Here is a 25,031-nt window from a genome sequence, read left to right as displayed (position 1 = left end):
AGGCCAGAGCACGTCCAAACCCACCCCAGACATCACATACACACACACACACATCATATACACATACACACACACTCACTCACCTACACACACACTCACTCACACACCCACACACATCTAACTTTCACCCCGACATTGGAGGTGTCACCTCCGGCAGACTGACCTCCACCCCCCTTTGTTGTTTGTGGAAGGGGGGAGGTGGGACAGTGGGGTATAAATGTGTGTGAAAGGAACTTTTGGGCCCTTCTCCTTCTTCTTCTTCTTCGCGCCCTCTCCTTTGGCCAGAGGAGACCACTGCTTTGTCTATCCCGCTTTGTACCTTTTTATTTAGTTTAGATTAAATCATTTTTTATTACTTCATCATCTCTCCTGACTGGTCTTCATCATTTATCACCACAGAGTGTGTTTTCAAGTCAAAGACGAGGTAACCGTAAATTTCACCGTAACAATATGTTAGCACAGTGTGCTCGTTTTAGATCCTTGATGATATGGCCTACGTGATTTAATTTAAGTCTAAAGTTTTCATTAGTCATTTCATTTTGCTGTTTTTGTCTCCAAAAAAGACTGTATTAAAATGCATTTCATGACATTAGCTGGAGCTAGCATTAGCTCGGCGCTTGTGTTTGCTCACTTGTTAACATCCATATGAAGACGTTGTTCTGCAGGTTCATCTTCATTTTCATCTCGCTCCGCTGGGTCTGACTCTGGCTCGAACGTGTAAGGCTGGATGGACAAGTCTTCTGTTGTTGACATTTTGTAAATAACGTGTGAATAAAAAGTTTCTGCACCGCTACATAATCGTATCTCTTCTATCAAACTACAAAAATGGCCGAACAGGGTGGAGTTGAACCGAGTGTCACCTCTGCAACCTGGAGAGGGGGCAGGGTATGAAGTGTCTCATTTGCATTTAAAGAGACCGCACCAAAACGAGTTGCTCTCAGAAGCACATCAGAAAAGGGGTAGAAAAGGGGCCTGAGGAGCTAAAATAATGAGGAATTCAGACCCAAGCATTGCAGTTCCGCTTTATATAGACCACAACTGTATGATTTATATGTAAAAAAAGGAAGGATTTAAAAGCATGATATGTCTCCTTTAAGTAAGGGAAATATTATGTAGTAGTTTGAGGAAAATTTAAGGATTTTGTAGGAATTTTGAGCTTTTTCAACTGTTACCATGCCTTCAATTATGTGTTATAAGCACTGGGAGAACTGTGAGCACCTACAAATATTGCCTTTACACATTTTTCTTCTCTCACGCAAGCCAGATTTGATGCTCCAAAGGGCCCCTGGGCCATGAGTTTGACACATTTGTTTTAGATAAAGTGTTCAGGCATCCGGTAGCGTTTACAGCCAAACATCTGGAGGACAAATGAGCAGGCTTCCTGCAGATTGATAGGGATGGCTCAAAAAATGAGAGCAGTGAGAGGGCGTCAATAGGGGTGAGAATTCCACGTTTGCAAAAGCAGTATAGAAAACAGGTTTCAGATTGGTCAACAGTTTTTACTGCAGGATCAGTGGCTATGATATGGACACTTTGATGGGTGTAGAAAGTCAAGCCACAGCGTGCAGTCATATGTTCAGACTCAGCAGCAGCACTAACAGCATTGAAGAGTTGGAAGAGTGAATAAAGATCCATCTAAACAATGGAATTAAACACTGAACAGAATAGAGACATTGGGATGTGTTGTTGTGTCTTTAGGTTTGGCGTCTCAGGGCACGCTCTCCTGCCGTCTGCTCGGGGACTGGCTGTGGTTCGGTGTGGCGCCGCGCTGCCTTGGGCGGGGTGGGGCTGGTCGCCTGGGGCGCTCCACTGTAAACATCAAAGAAAATAATATGCATCATTGAGTAGATGTCAATTTGTAAACCAATAAAACATTTGGTGATAAATAAAGGCCAGAAGATGCAGCCAGACCAGCAGAAAGAGTGGGGGCCAAGGAGCCCCAGGCCACTCCCCCACGGCCGAGTAGCCCCCCAGACGTCCCCAAGATCCCAAGCTGAGAGGCAGCCACTGCCCCCTACATACACATCCGAGAAAGCCTGAGGACCCAGCACATCCCGACACCAACCCCAACTCCCAACCCCAAGGCCCCCGCCAACATCCACCCCCGCCACCCCCACCCTCGCACCCAGCCCCCTAAGGGGAGGGCCCAGAGAGCCCCCCGTCTGAGCCAGACCAGCTGGGAGTGAAGTGAAGTGTTCATGTAGGATGCCTGTCTGGTGTGAGCCCGGCCCATCCACAGGGCGGGCTACCAGAGAGGGTGGATGCGCAGACAGGCAAGCGGCACCGCGGGCCCCAGGGACGCGCAAAGCAGCACAGCTCGAGACCCACCTAGTGGTACCCCCCGAACCATGCCGGCCCCACAGTGCACAGCGGCACCCCCCACCCCCAGGCGCAGCCGGGCACCAGCCACATTCCCCAGCAGTCCAGGGGGCAACCCCCTTTCCGCACGCTGGCCCAGAGCGGCCATGCAGGAGAGAAGCCCACACCTGCACCAGGACCAGCACAGGCCCGCATGACGCCACGATCCAACACTGTCCACAGGGAGGCGGCCCCGGCCCCCCCGGTGAGAAAGGATGCAATCCACCGCCCAAGCAGGGCCACCACGCCAGCCACGGACTGAAAAGTAGGCGAACTCAAATACCCCCAGCCAGGCACCAACACCCCACGGAGGCCACCCCAATCACCCACGCGCCGACACGAGACACTCTCCCAACGCCAGCACAGCCCGGAAGACAGTGGTCCCCAGGCCACCAGCCTCACCCCGCCCAAGGCAGCGCGGCACCACACCGAACCTCTCCTACCTGTTGTTTACCTTACTCATTTACAACTACCAGCATGTCTATCCCTTCATGTTAAAGTGTATCTCCCATAAAAAGCACATGTATCAAGTGTTGTACGATATATCATGTAGAACATAATAAAAAATAACGCTACTTAATTTGAGCAACTTTGCTCTCTCCTTCTTTAAGTTACATTGGGTGCTGCGCATTTCAAGCTGCATCTTGGATTTATTTTGGCAGGTCCAAAATACAGCTTTAAAAACTTATGTTACAGAAATTATAATAATAAAAATTGTTAGATTGGTAATTGGGTCTTCATTCCTTATTTGTGAAGCGAAACTGGAGACGCTCTCTCTCTCATATATATATACAGGTATATATATATATATATATATATATATATATATATATATATATATATTCATACAGTATATGTTATTATTATTAATTTTTTTTTTTTGCTGCCCTCCTGCAAGAATCTCAAACTCTGCCTATGGTGTGAGGAACCATCAGCAGATTCTGATCCACAGACCTGGGTTAGGAACTTCACCATGCAAGGCTCTGAAAGCTGGAACCAGAATTTCAAAACTGATCCTAAAAGACACTGGCTGCCAATGAAGTTCTTTTAGAATAGGCGATATGTGAGTCCTCTTATTTGTATGGGTCAAAATTCTCGCAAAGAGTTTTGCACTAATTGCATTTGAGACAGCTCCTTCTTCTTCAGACATGAAAACAAACTATTAGTCTAAACGTAAAGACAAAAGCAGGAATGATAAACTCCAAATCCTTCTGTGACACCATTTTCCCGAGTTTAGAGATTTTCCTGAGATGAAACAAGCAGTTAGCCCCAGTCTTGTAAAAACCACAGAATCTCTCTCTTTTTTTTTTTTTCATTTTAATACACTGCGTGACTCTGATGTTTGGTTGTACTGTAAAATTAAACCTTCCAATACTCCTACAGTTTTTTCCAGAATTTTGATACTTCATGTTGAATTAACTGTTTGTACTCTGCTCTTCCACAATGCACTTGCACTGCGACCTCTTTGTTATTTAACACTGTTTTTGCTGCCTTGTCAGCCTTCTCATTCCTTGTCACTTTCACATGTGCTGGGGGACCCAGACAAAACCAACAACGCATCCCTATGTTTCTATTCTGTCCGAACATATGACTGCATGCTCTGGCTTGACTTCCTCCACCCATCAAAGTGTCCATATCATAGCCACTAATTCTGTAGTAAAAACTGTTGACCAATCTGAAACCTGTTTTTTATACTATTTTTGCAAAAGTGGAATTCTCCCCCTATTGACGCCCTCTCACTGCTCTCATTTTTTGAGCCATCCCTATCAATCTGCAGGAAGCCTGCCCATTTGTCCTCCAGATGTTTGGCTGTAAACGCTGCCAGATTCCTGAACACTTTATCTAAAACAAATGTACAAACTCATGGCCCAGGGACCAAATCCGCCCCTTTGGAGCCTCCAATCCGGCTCACATGAGACAGTATAAATCACAGAGAAAACATGAATCATTGTGTAAATGCAATATTTGTAGGTGCTCACAGTTCTCCCAGTGCTTATATCACATGAATGCAGTCATGGTAAACAGTTTAAACAGTTCTTACAAAATCCTTCAATTTTCCTCTAACTACAACATAATATTTCCCTTACTTAAATAGAAATTGGTCACAACATCTAGGAAATTTAAAGTGACGATCCTGTTGTGACTGATATCTGCCTCTTCTTGCTTGGATATTGTCTGTTTCTTACATATTTTGTATTTTACTAGTGCCCGTAGAAAGTATGTATTGCTATAGAAAAATGGGAGGTTAAGTAGCTTTTTCATGGATGGCCAAATGAGGTTATGTTTGAAGGTGGGACGTGAGGGACATTTAGGTTTGTTGTGAAATAAGTAGTGATAACTATTGTGTTTTCATATAATGTGGCTTTTAGCAAAAACATTGTACGGAATTGAACCCTGATCTAAAATCAATAGGTCCACATCTGGCTCTGGGAGTTTTCTCTCTCTCTCTCTCTCTCTCTCTCTCTCTCTCTCTCTCTCTCTCTCTCTCTCTCTCTCTCTCTCTCCCTCTCTCTCTCTTTATTGCAAACAAAATATTCAAACCAGTCAGGCAAATATTACATCTTGCATAGTTTAACATGAACAGACTCTTTGAAGAATACAGACATATTATACATTACAAAAAAATTGGAAAGGAAAATGAAACATCTCATTACTCTGTCTTAGAGTAAATAGTTCCCTTTCTTTCCCTTGTTTATAACTGAAATTCAGCTCTCTGTAAAACCAGTAATCAACTCATCCCTATTTAAATACCTTTTCTATTTTCAGCTAATCAGAAACTTTTTTGATGTCACTGTTGAAAATGAATTTCCATTAAAGTTAGTTATGTTATCTTTATGTTGAGGCAGTGTTGTTGGCAGCTGCCGAATGTAACTAATGAAGTAACTTGTATTCTAACGTAGTTACTTTTAGAGTGAAGTGATCAGAAAAGTAACCAAGTTACCTTTTAAAGGAGTTTTCAGGGTAACAGTGGAAAAGCCGAGGGTTGGTTTAAGGACAGTGAGGAATAACAGACGACGCCCATGTTACTGCTTCACTCTGAGCTGATTAATTCAGTGTGTTACTGCTTCACTCTGAGCTGATAAACTCATCTGTGACTGACCTGATCTCTGCTGCAGAAATGACCACAGCTGGAAAGGTAAAAACATTTAATCAGTAATTCATACTTTATGTAATTTAGTTCACAAATGTTAATTTAAGATATGTGACAAATATATTACATTTTAATTAGTCAAAACTGAATTACAGATATCTTCAAATTCATTGTTAACAACAGTCATTCATTTTCTACTTGTGGGAATAACAATTATAGATATTGTGAGGTTTTTGTTACCTCTACCTTCCCAGTTTTTTGATGATCAGCTTCAAGGAAAGATGACAAGGGTATTTCTAATTATCTTTTATTCTAACTTAGTGTTAGAGTCAGGGTCCGCTCACTCCTGAGATTTCTCATTATTTTTATTCTATGTTGTTATTGTGTTTCTCCTCCTTCGGCTGGAACATACAGGCTGCATGCGTCTTTTTTTGTTATGATACGTAAGATATTTGTGATTGTCAGGGTCAAACATGAGCTCATCAAAGATAAAGACATGCACAAAGAATACAGGTTAAAGCATAGATTTTCAAAAGTTAAAGTTTATATCTAACAGTAGTTTTTTAACTAGAAGATGTTTCACATTTACAAATCAAAGGATCAGTTATTATAGTTAGTTAAAAAGGACATTTTACTGTTGATTTAAAGCATTACAAATTATGTACAAGATTATTGATGTATTCCTTATTATTATTTATCATGTAGGGGCCAATGGTGTCTGTTTATTTGATTTATTTAGGTATATGAACATGAGTTGTTTAATTTGTATTAAGTTCAGTATTTACAATAGAATTATTCTTATTTGTTTATGATTTAGATTTTGTGCTTTTTGGATCAAATGGATATTATAGTGTTAATCTGAGTGTCCTAGTTATTTATATCTGATTTGTATCATCGCTTACATCCATTGTTGTTGTTGTTAAATTTAGATTAAGTAGAAATTAGATGTTCAAAAACTGTTTGTCCTCCTCCTGTGGGGCTTTTAAAAAAAGTTAGCCTGACAGAGAATGTATTATATTAACAGGATTATTGAGCATAAAGATATAAAATTATAGTATTACACACAAAAAGAAAATAATAATCCATTCTAACATTAGTCACAAGTAAAATCTTACAACCAACCAGCCCCTACACACAAGCAGGTGGTTGGAAGCTGGGAGAATTCTGGGCTGAGGAAAGCATGCTGCTCTCCATGCTGCCAGTTTGCAGGCTTTAGGAAGACTTAAATACCAACTTCAAGCAGTACAGATAACTTCTTGTGTTTTTCCCCCGAACTTCAGCATGTTCGTGACAAATGCTCCCCAAGGAGGGGTTAACACATTTCGGTCTTGATAAGATGAGATTTTAACTACTGTTACAATATTAGTTAATTTGATGTATTTTAAATGTATTGTTTAATTTGACAATGTTTTCTTAATTGGCAAAACTTTGCACCAATATTATTTTTATCTGCATTTTTAAATATAAAACTGTCTTCATGGAAGTTTTAAAGAAAGAACCAACGAATGATGTTTGTGCAAGTTCATAATAGCATTACATAATAATGTGTCACTGGCACCTCACCTCATTTCTGGGCGGGCCCTCAGAGCATGTGTGAATGAGCTGACAGACGATCTCATCACTAAAATAACGAGTAATTTATTTGATAAAAGCATTACTTCACCCCATGGGATTAAAATCAGAGGGTCCAGCTCTTATAGTGGGGTCTCCTAACCCTCTTCCCCTGGTCAGGGGTCTGTAACCTTTACTCTACAAGGAACCATTTAACCTCATCTCACCTGGATTAAAGTCCTCCTGGAGCCAAAAAAATACCTTCTTAATAAAGACAATACAGTGTATTAAATTCTATACAGTTAAAATGATATAGAATAATGTTTGATTTAATTTGATTTGATTTATGTTGATCATGTAAATGGAAGCTTAAAAACAGTTTAAAATAAAATAAAACAAATTGACATCAAGAAATAAAACAGTATCTTGCATCTTCAAATTCTTACGCATCTCAATTTACATGAACACAATGTTATATAAAGATATAAAGTTTTCTTTTATTTAATGTATTTGGAAGGCTACAAAAAGTAACTTGAATTTGATAACACATGATCATGTGGTCAACACATGCTAATTGCTCATTTCTTGCCACACATAAAGCATGCATATTTAACCGGCACAATGGTGGTTAAATGAATCTGTTCCCACACAATTAAAATCACTATATTCTTCCAGAATAGTGTTTTTGTTGGTTTAGTTATTTTACCAGGGATTTAAAACTTAAGGTTAGCCACAGGTGTAGGAATGTTGGTGTCTGTAGGTGTACGTGAAGTAGGAAGGTGCTGAGTCATTGCACAACGTGATTTATTTTAGGTTAACAAATTGTTATATCTTGATTTTGTCATTAATCATTAATAACCTCTGTAAAAAAAAAACAACTCCTTATTTCAATATTTTTTGAAGCCATATTAAGCCATTGCAAAAGAGTCAAAGGGCCTCATGAGTTTCCAGAGCTGCAGACCCCTGCCCTGGGAGAACCACAGCTGAACATCTGGCCTGGCATCATAGTCCATCAGTTCTGGTCACTCGATGCTGATTCTAATGAGCGTGTACGCTCTATCGCTGCGCTCGGCACATTCTTTCTTTTTAATGCTGCCCTCAATGTGAGCGCGCACTCAGTGAAGGGCTCGTTATGCCTGGCCCCGTTCGCGGATCACGCGTACTCCAAAGAAGCGCATTGGTGTTTATACTTGGCGCATTCACCGTTGCAATACCCACAGCCAAGTTGCGTGAGCGCGCACCGTCTCCTCACCCGCAGTGCGGAGCGAGATAAAGAGAGAGAAGTGCACTCTTGTGACGTGACAAAGTGCTCAGCCGCTCCATCCAAAATAAGGTTATCCTTATGCACTCGCACGGATGCGACAAGATAAAATTTTCACTTGCACACACTGGAAATATACTCGCATATGCAACCATTTTGGTTGCAGACTCAAGCCCTGCAGCCCTGTAAAGACTCCTACATCAGGATGCTCTTTTTCAGTGTTGGGAGGTAACACGTTATTGTATTGTATTCATATGAAAACATCATAACATCTCGGTGGGCCTACAAGAGATGCATCTATAATATATACACTTGCCTGTGATGAAATGATTGCTACAGACTTTATAGTGTTGCTTTTCTGGGTCAGGTCGGAAAGCTTTCCCGTTGATGATGGCTAGCCATTTGTTTCTCTTTTCCGTGGACAGACGTTCTGTTTGTTCTCCGTGACTAGTTATTATTTTAGGAATGCAATAAAACTGTCTTGTATTTTCCCCTGGCTTCGCTCTGTTTGAACATATATATATATACAGTCCACTATAGAGACATTTCAGTTTTGCTCAGTGCTTAAATTGTAAATCACCAGGTCCCGTGTCCTCTCTGTTGGAGGTCGGTGCTCTTGCATTGGCACTACAGGTGCTCCTACTCGTTATGCTAACGGCTGTTACTTGTTACGTTATTGGCTGCTACTCATTATGCTAGCTGCTGCTACTTGCCATGCTAACTGCTACCATTTGCCGTGCTAACGGCTGTCACTTCTCAGCAAGCACCTTGCAACACACCTCCGCCCCAACTCTTCCAGGTCAGTGTGTATCCAACTAACTGGGTGTCATTTTTTTGTCATTAACATGTGCTCTGATCTGTTCCAGGGGGTTTCTGCTAACTGCTCTCCTTGCTTTAGCCTTTAGCTAGGGCTCAGTGAAGGTAATGGAGGAGTCCTCTCCCTACCTACGGCTTTTCACGTAAGCTCGCGGAAAGGGCAAGGAGGTCCCTGAACAGACCCATACCGCCTAATATACTATTGCATGCATATCCTTGTAAAGTGCTCAAAGGCGCTATATAAATCCTAATGCACATTTATTTTGACTAAAGCGGTCCTGACTGAACTGTTTTTATGATGCTGAAGCCACTTTAATTTTTGATTTTTAATTCTGATTAATATTCAGGTTGTTTTGTGTTATTTGTTCCAGGATTCCTTTTAACATTTTCAGTTTCTGCTGTTCTCAAGAGTTTAGTACTGTGAATGCAAATGATTAAAAACTGTAGGGTTGTATACAATACAATTTCATTGAGCAGAGGCTTTTATCCAAAGCAGTGTTAATACAGGAGCAGTAGGGGTAGACTGGATTCAAACCACTGACCCTCTGATTACAACCCAGCTTGGTAACCACTATTTGTCCACCGCAGAGTTGATCAACAGTTTAAGAAAAAAAAAAGATTAAGTGAAAAAATACAATTTTTTATTTTATATCTCTGAAAGACAATAAATTGAAAAGGTGTCCTATGAACAGTGACACTATTGGAGTGCAACATTTTTGTAAATAAGTGTCAACATACCAATGTAAACGAATAAGTGACATCATTATAGTGCAATATTTCAGTAAACAAAGTATTGGTTCCTATAGCAAACAGTGACAAATTCTCTGTGAAGACGTACCCGCACATTTTAGCAAAAAAGCAGAAAAGGTTTTGAAAAAAAATAAAATATAATCGATACTTTGTGCGAGCATATTGATAATCGATAGTAGAAAAAATATTGTGATAGATTGCCGTATCGAGATATCGTCACACTCCTAGTTTGAACAGCAAAGTAGGAATTTCATTGTACAGGGAACCATGTTTCCTTAATGTGCACATGATAATAAACCTTTGAATCTCATAGCTTTTCATGGTCACTTTTTGCTGCCATAGAGAATCAAAACAAACATATAACTGATGTTTAACTTCTACAGTCACTCTATCCTTCATGTGAGGCTCGTTTCATCAGTCCTGTGTTACTAAAGCTGAGTTCATCACTTTAACCCCAACTTTTTAAGCTCCTTTATGAACCCTAAAATAATGAGTTGTCTTCAATAAAAAGTAATATGCATAGTCTGGCCAAGGCTGTTTTATATCTGGGGTGTAGTTTGACCTAAGGTGTTGTAACAGAACAAAGTTCATAATATACCCCAGGTAGGATCAGGCCTAGCCCAATTCTATTATTGGCTTGGATTTATATTATATTTTTCAAGGACACTCAAAGCACGTACAGAAACCATTATTCATTCACATCAGTCACATCAGTCATACCGGTGGTTTATTTTCTTTATTTAAGTAGGGACAATACATATTAATGAACATTCAAAAAAATAAATGTAAATATGCCAGATTGTAGCCAACGGCTAATTTCCATCTGTTGTCCCTAGACAGGCTGATGTAATAAAATGTTACGCTTAACAATAAGACATGGCGAGACACAAAATATATAAAAAGATTACATACAGGACAAAAAAAACATAGGGATCATAAAATACAGTAACATATCATATAAATGGAACACTGGGACCAGAACAACTACACTCAAGAGAAAAGACAGGATGCTGTAGGGCCAAGAAATGTACAGGGGAAAGAAAAGCAGTTCACTTCCACATAGTCAGGGTTGGTCAATCACAGGAGTGCAACAATAAATTTACATTATCATAATAATTTATTTAAATTGCCACTGTGCATTGCAAATAGCCCTGAATTGTCTTTTAATAAAAAAATAATAATAATAAAAGTGTATATATATTTAAAGTGTTGTAGTGCATTGCACATAGCCCTAGTGTGCTTTGTCTCTAATTTTTTATTTACTTAAAGTGCTATAGTGCATTGCACACAGCCCTAATTTGCTTCTTTCTCTAATTATTTTTTATTTATTTATTTTATTTATTTATTTTTTTTTTAATTTAAAGTGCTATAGTGTAGTGCACATAGCCCTAAGGTGCTTCTTTCTCTAATGTTTGTATTTAAAGTGTAACAGTGCATTGCACGTAGCCCTAAGATGCACCATAAAAATATCAGTTCAAATCACTTGTGGTCACAAGTCTGGGTTGACCTGAGCCACTCAGGAAAGCTACATTGTAGCCACAGCTGCCCTGGGACAGACTAACAGAAGCGTGGCTACCATTTTGCGCCTATGGCCCCTCTGAACACCACTGACATTCATACCCATTTATACAAGGCAATGTGTGTAAAGTGCCTTGCCCAACGACACAACGATACTGACATCAATAGAGCGGGATTTGAACCCCCAGCCATTCGGTTATTAGACAACCCACTCTACCACTGAGCCTCATCTCGGTCACCCCGGAGTTTAACACTGATAGCAGCATTAAACTATTTTATTCCGTTCAGCAAACAAGTCATATTTTTTATTGTTCTGAAAGGTTTTAATACATAAAATCTACAATCTAGACTTGGGTCGTAACAAACCCTGTTGTTGTTGTTGTTGTTGTTGTTGTTGTTGTTGTTGTTGTTGTTTTCAGCGTATGTACTAAACTGTTTTGCTGCTAAGACCTTGACCAAAGTATTCTCTTTGACATTTGATGTAAATACAATACCTTAGCATCAATGCACACCTTTATTGAAAGCTGGGAAAAGGAAGAGTAGTGCACAATGTACACAATTAGACGGCAACAGAGGTAAATGGGTTGTTACTGGCTCCCTGCAGGTCATTGTGTGTAAGGCAGCTGTAGCCTGGGAGCCAAATAAGCCTGTGAAGATCGAGGAGATCGAGGTGGCTCCCCCTCAGGCGGATGAGGTCCGCATCAAGGTAAGAGTTAATGACCATCAAATCTTATAGAAATCAATGAAAGCATTTATTCACATTATTTATTTTAATTGTCTGTGATACAGATTGTGGCAACTGCAGTCTGCCACAGTGACTTGTACTATCTCCTGGAGAGCATGAACAAAGACGGATTCCCAACTGTTCTTGGCCATGAAGCTGCAGGCATTGTTGAGAGTGTTGGAGAGGGAGTCACTGAATTTCAGCCCGGTCAGATGGGAAGCATACATGGTGGTGTTAAACTAGTTAACTTGTTTTTGTTTACATCTGTATACGTTTGTTTTGTCTGACAGGGGACAAGGTGATTCCTGTGTTCCTGCCCCAGTGCGGAGAGTGTCGCTTCTGTAAGAGTCCAAAGACCAATCAGTGTGAAACAGCATGGTGAGCTTCTTTGATTGACTTTATCTACCTGTTTCTCTTTGGATATGATATGTATTTACAGAACCCTCTCCTGGTCAATTCTGGTCAGACTGCTCTAAGCAGGACAGATACCTTTGTACACTGATAGCACACACCAAGACCTATGCCTGAGGAGGCTCCGTTATTTTATGAATACAGATGTACTTAGGCACACATGCTGAAGGCTTGTTAACCTCTAACATCCCTGACCGGTCTGTTCCCCAAAACCCTTTGATCAAATAAACTCTGTGTCCACATCTGACCAGCAACCCTAATGCTTACACCGCAACCATCCACTACGTGGAAGTTGGAAGCAGGGACTTTATGGGAAGTCAGTAATCCAGCTTCTCCAGTGTGTAGGAATGTCAGGAACAAGTCTGAAGAGAGCAATAGAGAAGCTGGCGGATGAGGGAGAGAAGGCGAGGGACTGATTATGGCTTTGGAGGAAGGATTGGAGTTGGGGTGCAACACCCCAATGATGACAGCTGCTGGGGGTGGTGGGGATATGTCCCCAACAAGCCACTGCCCCCCCACTGGGAGATGTACTGGCAAGGAGATGAAATGTCCGTGAAAGGTGGTACCAGCTGATGACCCTACAGCTGCTCAAAAGTGCGCTGGAGGAGGCGTGGCGGGCAGAGATACCAAACAGGAAAACCATCACCTGTATGTCACATAGGCCTGGGTGATAAAATGATAATGATATATATTGCAATAGAGATGTAATTATGTATCAATAGAAAATGTGTGATTGAATGTTCAATAATTTCACTGAACTCCATTAGAAAAAAAACCCAAAATAACCCCTGAGCCAGAACCGGAAGGCATTCTGGGGGATGTAGGCAGAGGAACTATTATTTTTGCTTTTCATTTGCATTTTTAAGGAAATAATTTCATTCTAATTGAGGAAATAAAAGCCAAAATTCCCCCCATAATATTTTCTTAATACATACCCTGCTGTTCGTTTCATGTTAGAGATGATAGTTCTACCTCAGGTGTGCAAGTGATTTATTGTTTACAAGATGCGTTGCACATTTTGTTTGATTAAGCATTTATTTTATGTCTATTTGTACATTGTAAATCTTAATTGAGGTGTTTTAGCTTTTTCCGTAGTTTTGTTGATCTCTTTTTAAATTTTAAAGATTATGTTTAAAATAAAGGTATTTAAATTTAGCCTTTTTTCTTCTGGTCCTTATTTTGAAAAGGTTAAAAAACTAATGAATAATTATCAATATTGACTGATATGAAACACTTATATCGTGATACATTTTTCAGGCATACTGTATCGACCAGCCCTAATGTCACAATGCATTAATACTGACTAAAGTTTTTGTTTACAATAATGATGTCGAAGTGACCTGCAACAAGCAAGCTCCATCCCTTTGCCATCTGCTCTGAAGCTTACAACCATCATATGTGTATTCCTCTTCAATATTTGATCAGACTTTGAACAGAGTCGACACATCACTGAGATAGCGGAGAACTGTTGGAGTTAGTCAAACTTTCTGAATCAACAATAGATTGTATTCTCAAACTTTTACTTTGAGTACTATTTAATTGAGCCACATTTTACTTGTACTTGAATACAATTTCTATCAAGTAACAGTACCTTTACTTAAGTAGGAAATATTAGTACCCTTTACACCTCTGGAAATGTATCAGTGAAAAGTGGAAGTTGGGGATCAAATGACTTCTAAAGAAAACAACCTAACAAAACCTCTAGTAATATATATGTTCTATTGATAAAGCTCCAAATTAAAATTGACTGAAGGTGTCCTTTAAAATACTCATAGACATCAAAATAAAACCTTATGTTTTTAAGTTCATTTAAGTAACAGCACCTTCATTTATATTTATTTTATAGCATACATAATTAAATCAATTCAGTGTATTTAATAACATAAATAAGTGTTTGTGCGGTTATCTTCTCAGAACAGAGAGCACCTGCATCTGCATGTCACCTCCAATTCAAATTTAATTTTGCACTTTAGCCCTCTCAGCTCTCTTACTTTATCCATTTCTCCACATTTTACACTAACAAAATTGTCATTTAAATACTCTCCTTAACCACGTCTGCTCTTGCACTGATTTGTGCATAAAGAAATAGTGTCATTCAAACATGCACGCACAAGATTGTGCATTCTTTACTTAAAATTAGAACAACCCAATGGTGGTATGGGGCGCTGATTGTAAAGTTTCCCTGATTTACAGCAATATTTTCTTGTAAAAATAAAATGGCAATGTTAAATCTAAATGTTTAACGTTTATAATCAGATTAAATATTTAACATTTTAAATTTACATTATATTTTTAGAGAAAAACAGTATTGCAGTAAATATTGTCCCAACTGTTTGTTGCTGTTTATTTTAGTATGCACAACTTTACAATTGGCATCCCATATGGTGGAGAGAAAATTACAAAAACACTGAAAATTACAAATATGTTTCATATTCTATTTCAGGACTCTGATTCGTCGAGACCTGATGGTATCAGTGCAGTCCAGGCTCAGCTGTAATGGTAAAAGGCTGCATCAGTTCGCGGGAACCAGCACCTTCTCTGAATACACTGTGGTTCATCAGACCGCTTTGGCTAAGATTGACCCGACTGCTCCACTGGACAAGGTCTGCCTCATTGGCTGTGGAATTAGCACCGGATATGGAGCAGCAGTTAATACTGCTAAGGTTAATATGGTTAAAGATATTAGAAAAAAATCAAGTACCCAAAGTATCCTGATAACTAAATGGATGTCTTTGCAGGTAGAGCCAGGCTCCACCTGTGCTGTGTTTGGACTGGGAGCTGTGGGTTTGGCTGCAGTCATGGGTTGCAAAAATGCAGGAGCTGAGAGGATCATTGCTGTGGACATCAACGCTGACAAGTTTGAAAAGGCCAAAGTGTTCGGTGCCACTGACTTTGTCAATCCAAAAGATCACAATAAACCCATCAACCAGGTGTTGGCTGACATGACCAACGGAGGCGTGGACTACTCCATAGAGTGCACTGGGAAAGTGGAAGTTATGGTAGGGATTTTTCTTCAATTGTTTTTTTCCTGCTCGTGTAACAGGTAGTGTTTTATGGTGTTGGTAGATAAACTCACCTCTGAAGATGGTTGACCATCCCAACAGCACTAAACCATTTTTATTTACTTTTACTGTTTTAATCAAAGCTAGGGGATTTAGGCTCCGGTATAGGTGCCAGTTGTGGTTGCCACAGCAACCTACTGGAGTATTTTTTTTTTAGCAAACGTGCATTACTTATTGAAATACAGTACATATTAAATGTAACCTCTACCTCCTGGTCTGACAGACAATGGGACAAAACACAGCAAAAAAGAGATGCCAAACTGAAAGTTCTTTAATATTTAAAGATAACACTACACAACAAAATAATAATTATCCAGCCCCAATGTGCTAATTACGAACTCCGTACCAACAGTTTGAATGAAAAGTAAAACCTCGAGGGTCAGATTTACTATGATCTCAAATATTTTGGATGTGCTATTCCTGTACCTGCCTGGAACGTGAAGGTCCACAACAGAGCACGCACTGGTGTGGCACATTAAAGCACATGCACCTGGTTCACTGTGTGTCTGGATAAATGAATCATGTGTTAATCAACAAACTTAGTCAGGTTGTAGGTTGATTCTCATACCTGCATTCGTTTTTACTGTGACCCATTGATCTACAAAAGCAAACAGTGCTTTTGGGCACATCAAAGGAAACCGTCATACCACCACTCCTATGACTGTGAAACTCAAACCACCAATAGACCTTGTGTAAAGAAGCTGGAGCGCTTCCTTCACAGTTGTCTCCAAAAGACAAAGATATACTTAAAGCCAACCACAGTAAGTGTCTCATAGATGATAGCTGTTTGGAAGAACTTGCTAAAAACACTAAATAATGGACATTCATTTATTACGAGGGTGTCAGCCAATTTGAAGGTAAATGCATCCAGGTTGCACAAGAAAAACATCTACTTCAGAAATTCACAAAGAGCACAAGAACCAATTCCAAAAGGGACATCCTGTGATGTTTGTGGTTGAATATGACATTCAAAGCAAGGACTCTTCAGCCACTAGAGGGTTCACAGGTAGACATTAGGAATGAACAAATGATTGAAAAGAGTAGACATGAGGGAAAAAAACTGGGGAACATGATTGGCATGTATATTGATAAAGATTTTGCGATACCAATGCTTTATCGATTCCTGCTTATCGATCCGTTTTTTTTTCTTTTTAATCAATTCTCATATCGATTCCCAAATAGGCTGAAAAACAAGTAACACATGAGTACAGAAAAGAATACAGCCTGCGTTTTTAAAATAATATTAATAAAAATCCTAATTATTCACAGCTGAGAATAAACAATACCTAAATGAGTCCTCAATAAACAAATAAACAATACTCAAATGAGTAAAATGAGTCTACAAGCCAAGTGGCTATTGGCTTAGGATAATAAATTAACCTTATTTTTATCATTATCACACAACGTTGGCCAATATATAAATCCCTTAACTGCTGAAAGCAGCAGGCTGCTTTTATTGTGAAATATACAGGAATGGTACGACATCCTGTCACCGCATTAGCTTCACTTAATAGGCTGGTTACAATTACAATAACAAAGTCAATTATTCAAACACAATTATAATTTAACTGACCTTTTGCAAAACCCCGCCCGCAAACAGTCATTGTCCAATCACAAGTAAGAGCAACTGTTACTATGTAAACAAGGTCCGACATGCTCAGAGCAGGCACAATGGTGAAGAGGTGTGCTCATGGCTTGTGTAAGCTGGATACTAGGTAAGAGTTTGGCTGGGGGAGTCTTGTTCTTTCTGTTCCCAAAGCCCAAAACACAACTGGCGCAATGTCTACAATGAGCTATAAAACTATAAAAACATCTCAGGGATGTATGTGTCAGTATGCGGGTATGTATTTTGTAGTATGGGAGATGTGTTTGTTTTTAACTTTATCCCATCTTGTCTGCACTAATGTGTATATTCAGCAAAATGACAATAATGCTTGATTTGATTTTAATTTGATTAAATAAGGTGTCGAAAGATAATACAGCCTTGACATAACTATACATTCACGAACCTGTAAGGCAAGGCAAGGCAAGGCAAATTTATTTATATAGCGCATTTCATACTCAAGGCAACTCAATGTGCTTTACATGATAAAACATTCAATTGTTTAAAATCAATAAGAACATTTAAAATCATCAGTAAAATCATCATTACATCAACAACATGACAAAAAAATCTCTCTCTCAATCATATGCAGTAGAGAAAAAAAGTGCCTTTAACTTTGATTTAAAAATGTTCACATTGGATGCTGACTTCAGCTCTGCTGGCAGTTTGTTCCACTTCTTTGCAGCATAACAACTAAAAGCAGCATCACCATGTTTACTGTGAACTCTGGGCTCCACTATCTGATCTGTGTCCATAGATCTGAGAGACCTGCTGGGTTCATACCTGACTAACATGTCACTGATGTATTCTGGACCAAACCCATTCACAGATTTATACACCAGCAGCAGAACTTTAAAGTCTATTCTGAGGCTGACTGGGAGCCAGTGTAAAGACTTTAAAACTGGAGTAATGTGCTCTGACCTCTTTGTTCTGGTTAAGACCCGAGCTGCAGCGTTTTGAACCAGCTGTAGCTGTTTGATGCTCTTTTGGGGGATTCCTGTCAGAAGACCATTACAATAGTCCAGTCTGCTGGAGATAAAAGCATGGACCAGTTTCTCCTGGTCTTTCTGAGCCATTAAACCTTTCACTCTGGAGATGTTCTTTAGGTGGTAGAAGGCTGTTTTTGTGATAGATTTGATCTGACTGCTGAATGTAAGATCTGAGTCAATCAGAACACCAAGGTTTTTGACTTGGTCTTTAGCTTTTAAAGATCGAGACTCAAGATAATTGCTGACAGCAGTCCTCTTTTCCTTGTTACCAAAGACAATCACCTCCGTCTTGTCATGGTTTAGTTGAAGGAAGTTTTCACTCATCCAGCAGTTTATTTTTTCTAAACAGTCACACAACACCTCAATGGGACCATGGTCATCTGGGTTCAGTGATAGATATAGTTGTGTGTCATCTGCATAGCTCTGATAATCAACCTTACAGTTCTGTAAAATTTGTCCTAAAGGAAGCATATATAGGCTAAACAGAAGGGGTCCAAGAATTAAATTAAATTAATTAAACTAAATTAATTTAATTTAATTTAATTTAATTTAATTTAATTAATTTAATTTAATTTAATTTAATTTAATTTAATTAACAATATTGTATGATCTACAGTGTCAAATGCAGCACTTAGATCCAACAGAATGAGAACAGATACTTTTCCTGAATCAGTGTTCAACCTTATGTCATTGATCACTTTGATAAGAGCAGTTTCAGTGCTGTGATGAGAACGAAAACCTGAGTGAAATTTATCAAATATTTTGTTGAATGTTAAGAATTGACTCAGTTGGTTGAAGACCACCTTCTCAATGATCTTGGCCATTAATGGAAGGTTGCTGATTGGTCTATAGTTAGCCAGTATAGAGGCATCCAGTGTTCTCTTTTTTAACAGCGGTTTCACAGCAGCTACTTTCAGGGATTTTGGTACGGTGCCTGATTGGAATGAGCAGTTAATTATCTGACACAAATCAGTGACAATTGACTTTACAACAGTTTTAAAGAAGTTTGAGGGTATTGTGTCAAGGCAACACGTTGATGGATTCAGCTGCTGAACAGTCTCCTCTATTGTTTTTGGGTTCACTGTAATAAACTCTGACATTGTAGTTGACTCATCCCTCAGTGGTTGAAGCTGTTCAAGCTTTTTGTGATTTTGCTGGTTTGTTCTGATGTTTGATCTTATTGATTGTATTTTTTCATTGAAATATACAGCAAATTCATTGCATTTTCCAGCTGACAGTAATTCAGGGGCTATCTGATCTGGGGGGGTTGTGAGCTTTTCAATTACAGAAAACAACGTGCGAGAGTTGTTGACATTTTTGGCAATAATTTCAGAAAAGTATTGCTGCCTTGCTTTGAACAAGCCATCATTGAATTTTCGCAGACTTATTTTGTACAGTTCTAGATGAATTTGGAGTTTTGTTGATCTCCATTTACCCTCAGCTCTTCTACAGTCAGATTTCAAATTCTGCATTATCTCAGTCCTCCTCCAAGGTGTTTTCTGTGTGTTTGGTTTTCTCTTAGTTTTGATTGGAGCCACCACATCTATGACATTACAGACGTTTCTATTATACTCATCCAGAAGATCATCAACTGTCTCAGCACTCAATGTTGGTGTCATTGCTATGGCTTCCATAAACTGTGCACTTGTGTTCTCATTTATGTACCTTTTCTTTAAACACACATAACTAGGGGGAACAGATGTTACAGTCTCTAGGTCAAAAAAGACACAGAAATGATCAGATAGAGCTAAGTCTCTTACAGTAACAGCAGAGATATCAACACCTTTAGAGATAACCAGATCCAAAGTGTGACCTTGAGTGTGTGTCGGACCAGTCACATGTTGTGTAAGACCAAAAGTATTCATTAAAGCATACAGTTCTTTGGCAGTATTGTCCATGTTATTGTCTACATGACAATAACATGGACTGTAGTGTTATGGTAATGGGATGAAGACATATAGAAGACACGTTATGTGAGAATGAACCAATCTTTATTGACATCTCACTGAGGACTACATAACATGATACACTGACGTGCATAACACGAATACAGGTCCGTGTTGTGCACTGTCAGCTCATATGGTTCCTATACATTTGGATGTATATCACTACAGTACCTAGTAAAAAAAAAGGGAGGAAGGGGCGGGGGGGGCAATGATGACGACGGTGACGACTGGGGTATACAGTTATTAGCAACTATCATATTATCATATTACTATCAAAATTTCAGTCGACATCCTGAAGCATACAAGTCTCCCAATCTATATTAACAGGCTTTGTTACCACTTAGCAGCTTTAATAGCTGCTATCTTATTAGCCTTAGGCTCAGCTAACTCGCTGATGTAACAGTTTGTTTTATTAGGATCCCCATTAGCTGTGGTAATGTTCTTATAGCTTAAGGAGGATACAAATAATATAATATAGAAAAACTTACCCAGCAGTGACTGTTAAATTAGAAAGATATTCACAAGTCCAGCACTTCAGGAGCATGACTGGTCCGGTATGCTTTTGCTTCAATAGTTGTAATGTCCCCTTTGTTGTTTATTTTAATATGTTGACGGAAATCCCAAAAGTAAATAAAGGGGGCGAGCCTTTTGCAAAAGGTCAATTACGATTACGACAGCAACTGATTTTTAAATTCACAATTACAATTATAAATACACCGCAATTGTAATTAATTATCAATTACACAATTACAATTATAATTGACCTCAATTCTGCTTATATGCTCTTGTTTTTTATGGACCTTGTCTGCAATAAAGTGTATTCTTCTTTAGAAAAAGATATCCTGTATTAAAATGTTTAAATATGTTCAGCACTAGTGTTCTATTAAACGCTACATAATCAGAATCAGAATCACAATCACAATCAACTCTATTGACCAAGAGTGTATGAATACACACGAGGAATTTGTCTTGATGACCTGTGCTCTCTCAGATAGTGTAACATTAAATAATAAAAATCAACTAGAATAAAGAAAAATAAATAAAAAAGTAGTTAGTTAGTTAGACTAATATGTGCAAACTAAATAAAATAACAAGATAATAATAATAATAATAATAATAATAATAATAATAATAATAATAATAACGAAATAAAATAAAAATACAATAATAATAATAAGATAATAGTGCAGTAGTGCATTGATGAGTAGTGCAGGTGAACATTTAAATGAAAATATTATGTCCATGAACATTTTGCAGTAATGTTAACTTCTGTATTTAGAGAAGTGCCTTGGAGTCTTGTGTCGGTAGTTGGGGAGTCAGTGTGATTGTCGGCTGGACGGACCTGTATGACGTAGCTTTTCGATCGAGTCAGCTTGTTACTGGACGGACATGGAAAGGCTCTTTGTTTGGAGGTAAGATGATATGAATAGATGTGTCACATTATCTGTGTTACGGTATCTCTTTCTATTTGAGTGCTGTTTGTTCTTAAGGGTTCAAAGGTAAACATGGCGTGCCTGGGATGGTTAAGGCCTACCAGGACAAGAAGCTGAAGCTTGATGAGTTCATCACGCACAAGATGACTTTAGACCAAGTCAACGACGCCATTGACCTGATGAAGCAGTGCAAATGGTAAGGTGATAATAGCGCACTGGTCACAAGCAGAAAAAAATAGTCAGAAACAAATGCAACGTTTCTCACTGCTTTCACTGCTTTTTCTCTGCAGCATCCGGACTGTTCTGACTGTCTGCCAGGAGTAGAGCCACTGAGCTAAGGAACTCAACAAGGAATTGCATTAAAATAATGAAGCAAGCATTATGATTGAAATAAAATCATTCAATATATTATGTTAAAGGTGTCAGTCACGCTCAGTGCTTAATTTGTAAATCATCAGGTCCCGGAACACAGGCTGGGTGTTGTTCTGGCACTAAGAGAGAGACAAAAATGTCACGGAATACATTGTTTAAAAGTGCCTTTTTCAAACTCAATGGGTCAATAATATCAGGTCAACACAAACAAACACTTAACCTAAATGTTTAATAAAAGAATGATGAATCAGCTTTAAAAAAGCATGGTCAATCGCCCTTTAAGGAACACTTCAGTCTCTCACTCTGAGCGACAGCTGTCAAAATCTGTCATGTTTCAGCACAAAGGACAGCACAAAATCACGACTAATGTAGCCACTCTCATTACACCAATAAGGCCATAACTCCTCTGATGAATCAGCAGAACAGCAGAAAAAATGAAAATAAAATGTGTGCTTACCTATTTGTCCAAAACAGCCAAAAAAAAACAGCCATGGAGCCCTTTGTATCCTATTTTACATATTCCACAGCCGAGGCCTGGCTTGTCTTTCATAAGCCAAGAGTAGCAGCTTAACTTGGCTTTGAATTGAGCCTCTTGTCTCATTGTCCATAGCAGAACATTTACCATCATCTCCTTCTCTTATTTCTCTCTGTCCCTGAGTCCTCCTCATGTCCTCCTCATGTCCCCCTCCTGTGTCCTGTCTGTTGGAAGCAGGTTCTCCTGCATTAGCATCTTCGCTACAGGTGCTGCTACTAGCTACGCTAACTGCTGCTGCTCTTTTCCAAGATTTCCACAGAAAGAACCTTGGACTTCTTTACCTTACGCTTAACATCACTTATTGGCTAAAAAAAGCTCTTTGAATCCAACTGCCTTTTTGTCGTTATTTTCTACTGTCTTCCAAGCTGACAGAGAAACAATTTTTGCGCAAAATCACACTTTAGACGTAGCGTGCGTGTTGCCTGACTTTGCCCTCTCTTTCTCACTCATGCTTAGTTTTCACATTTTTTTGTGTGTACAATGACATTTCCAGTTATTTCAACTCAATAAAAGACACAGCTGTCCAAATATGATACTTCAAAATTTTATCAAAACACCTAAAAGTAAATGAGTTACTGAAAAAAAAATATTAGGTGTTCTCGTAGTTCTTGTTGCCTTTCAAAACAAAAGAGACTGCAACAGAGAGTACATAGTTTTTGTTGCCTTTCAAAATAAAAGCGACTGCATCAGAAATTACGTATTTTTTGTTTCCTATGTGGATAGACTTCATTTCTCTGGAATGTTTTATTATTTATGTGTCTGCAGACCTTCATGGAACTCGATTGAAACTATGGGAATGGGAATGCATCGGACAGTACGTAGCTTTTGCTTCCTATGTGAATACACTTTAATTCCATCCTTTTCAGACCCACTTCTTCCTGTTTCCAGAGTCGCAGGGTACACTTAAGGATTTGTTTATTGTGTACAACACACGATGAACACTTAAAGCGATTCTGGAATTTTTTTTTTAATTCTCTCCTAAAAACTTAATTCTTATCATTTAATTAGCAAAATGGACAGCTAATCGATTTGCTCTACAAATCTTGTAATAAAACACCTGAAAAAAACCTATTAAAAACATGCTAAAACAGGCTTATGGATAATTATACTGTATATATGCCTTTTTTGTTTTGTTATGTACACATGATAGAAATTTTATCTGATCATTGTTTTTCACCTCTTTTGTCGTTAAGCACTTTTTGACCTTTGTCTGTGAAAAGCGCTCTATAAATAAAGTTAACTTACTTAATACGTAACAGAATAATGCTTATACACTCAAACCTATTTCTGTTTTTTTCTTCGTTATGATTTCATATGTATAATTTACATAATTATTTACTTTTATGTAGGCATATCTTGAGTGTGTTTGCAATTATTTTACTTACATGTTGTAATTCTATCTATTAATTGCTTAATATTGCTTGTACTAATTTCATTCTTACTGTATGTTGGCAGACCACCTGTATTTGACTCAGATTACTGAGTAACTAGTTACCAGATGGCAATAACCTTTGTTACAAAAAAACAACAAAAACTTTCAACAATGACTTTTTATTTTTACATCACGTTGTCCATCAACCATTCTGCTGGTCATTTGGTGTCCTCAATGTATGAGTTCACTGTTGGGGTCTAAAGAATAAAATAAGTTATTTTGAAAAACATAAAATTTCTTCTTACAAAAATTTCCCCCCAGGTTTTGTTCTGCACATGGATGGACACAGAAAACCCATGCTTTGTTTTCTGCACTGCAGAAATGCCATTTGTAGCATCTAAGCAGACACTTGTGAAGTGATCCTTAAGTGTAACATCCTTAGAGTTTCCACTATGTTTCCTCTGGATGTGTTTCACCATAGTTTGCAATGAGGGCATTTTTCTTTTTTCAGGATTAGTCTTGCATCTCTACTCTCTGTGGCAACAGGTAAAACCAAGGAGGAGACTGCAGCTGTATCTTGCTCTGAAATAGTGCAATCTAATGAGGTGGGGACTGTAGCTGGCAGAGGTCTGCATGAAGGTACTTATGGTTTGTTGCTCCATTAATGGTGAAACTGAGGAGGACACTGCAGTTTTGTGGATGGGAGGAGGAGAGGTCTGTCGTGGAGAAGTCATGGCACCTTGGCAAACCTCCAAGTGTCTTATCATGTCCACCCTTCTCAACACAGTTCTACTGAACCCAGGACAATGATAGTGTCCCTCATCTCTGCAGTTCAAAGAACATCTGCAGATTGTTTTATCTTGAATAAAAACATGTCTTAGTCAGTATACACTGTAGAACACACACTCACACACACTTATTTTCTGTTTACATCATAAACATAATTTCAGACAATGACAGAAAAGTGAGTTTGCAAGTGTTCTTCACTGCAGCCTACATTCCCTTAATTTTTTTTTTTTTTTTACCAGCCAAAGCACATTAGCTCAAATTGATGAGTACAAACCAGTGACGTGCCATCAGGGTAGGCAAGGTAGGCAGTGCCTACCCAAGGGTGAATTGATATTTTGATTATTTGTTTTAATTATAGTATAATTATAATATAGTTAAAAATGATTTATTTTTCAATTTCCGATAGCCTACAGTACCTATAAGTTTGAAAGTGTCAGCATTTTGTGCTTT

At 38.7% G+C, this 25,031-nt stretch overlaps 1 protein-coding gene across 1 annotated transcript; it reads left to right on the top strand.

The window, feature by feature from the left end:
• The first annotated feature begins 5,347 nt into the window (after positions 1–5,347).
• LOC114479853 (alcohol dehydrogenase 1-like) lies at positions 5,348–23,232 on the top strand. The gene is made up of 9 exons (XM_028473762.1): positions 5,348–5,494; positions 11,950–12,051; positions 12,135–12,276; positions 12,360–12,447; positions 14,924–15,143; positions 15,219–15,479; positions 21,360–21,492; positions 21,571–21,709; positions 21,804–23,232. Exons 1-9 carry the CDS (start codon positions 5,477–5,479, stop codon positions 21,835–21,837), a joined length of 1,137 nt encoding a protein of 378 aa, XP_028329563.1. The 5' UTR covers positions 5,348–5,476; the 3' UTR covers positions 21,838–23,232.
• The last annotated feature ends 1,799 nt before the right edge of the window (positions 23,233–25,031 follow it).

Source organism: Gouania willdenowi, chromosome 3 (assembly GCF_900634775.1).
Source record: "Gouania willdenowi chromosome 3, fGouWil2.1, whole genome shotgun sequence".
Lineage (NCBI taxonomy): Eukaryota > Metazoa > Chordata > Actinopteri > Blenniiformes > Gobiesocidae > Gouania > Gouania willdenowi.
This window is presented reverse-complemented; position numbering and strand designations above follow the sequence as displayed.

Excerpts from the sequence above, each read along its gene's own strand:
- LOC114479853 (XM_028473762.1), top strand. Across the intron at positions 12,277-12,359 it reads AGTCACTGAATTTCAGCCCG|GGGACAAGGTGATTCCTGTG; the intron begins GTCAGATGGGAA and ends TTTGTCTGACAG. Across the intron at positions 15,144-15,218 it reads CAGCAGTTAATACTGCTAAG|GTAGAGCCAGGCTCCACCTG; the intron begins GTTAATATGGTT and ends ATGTCTTTGCAG.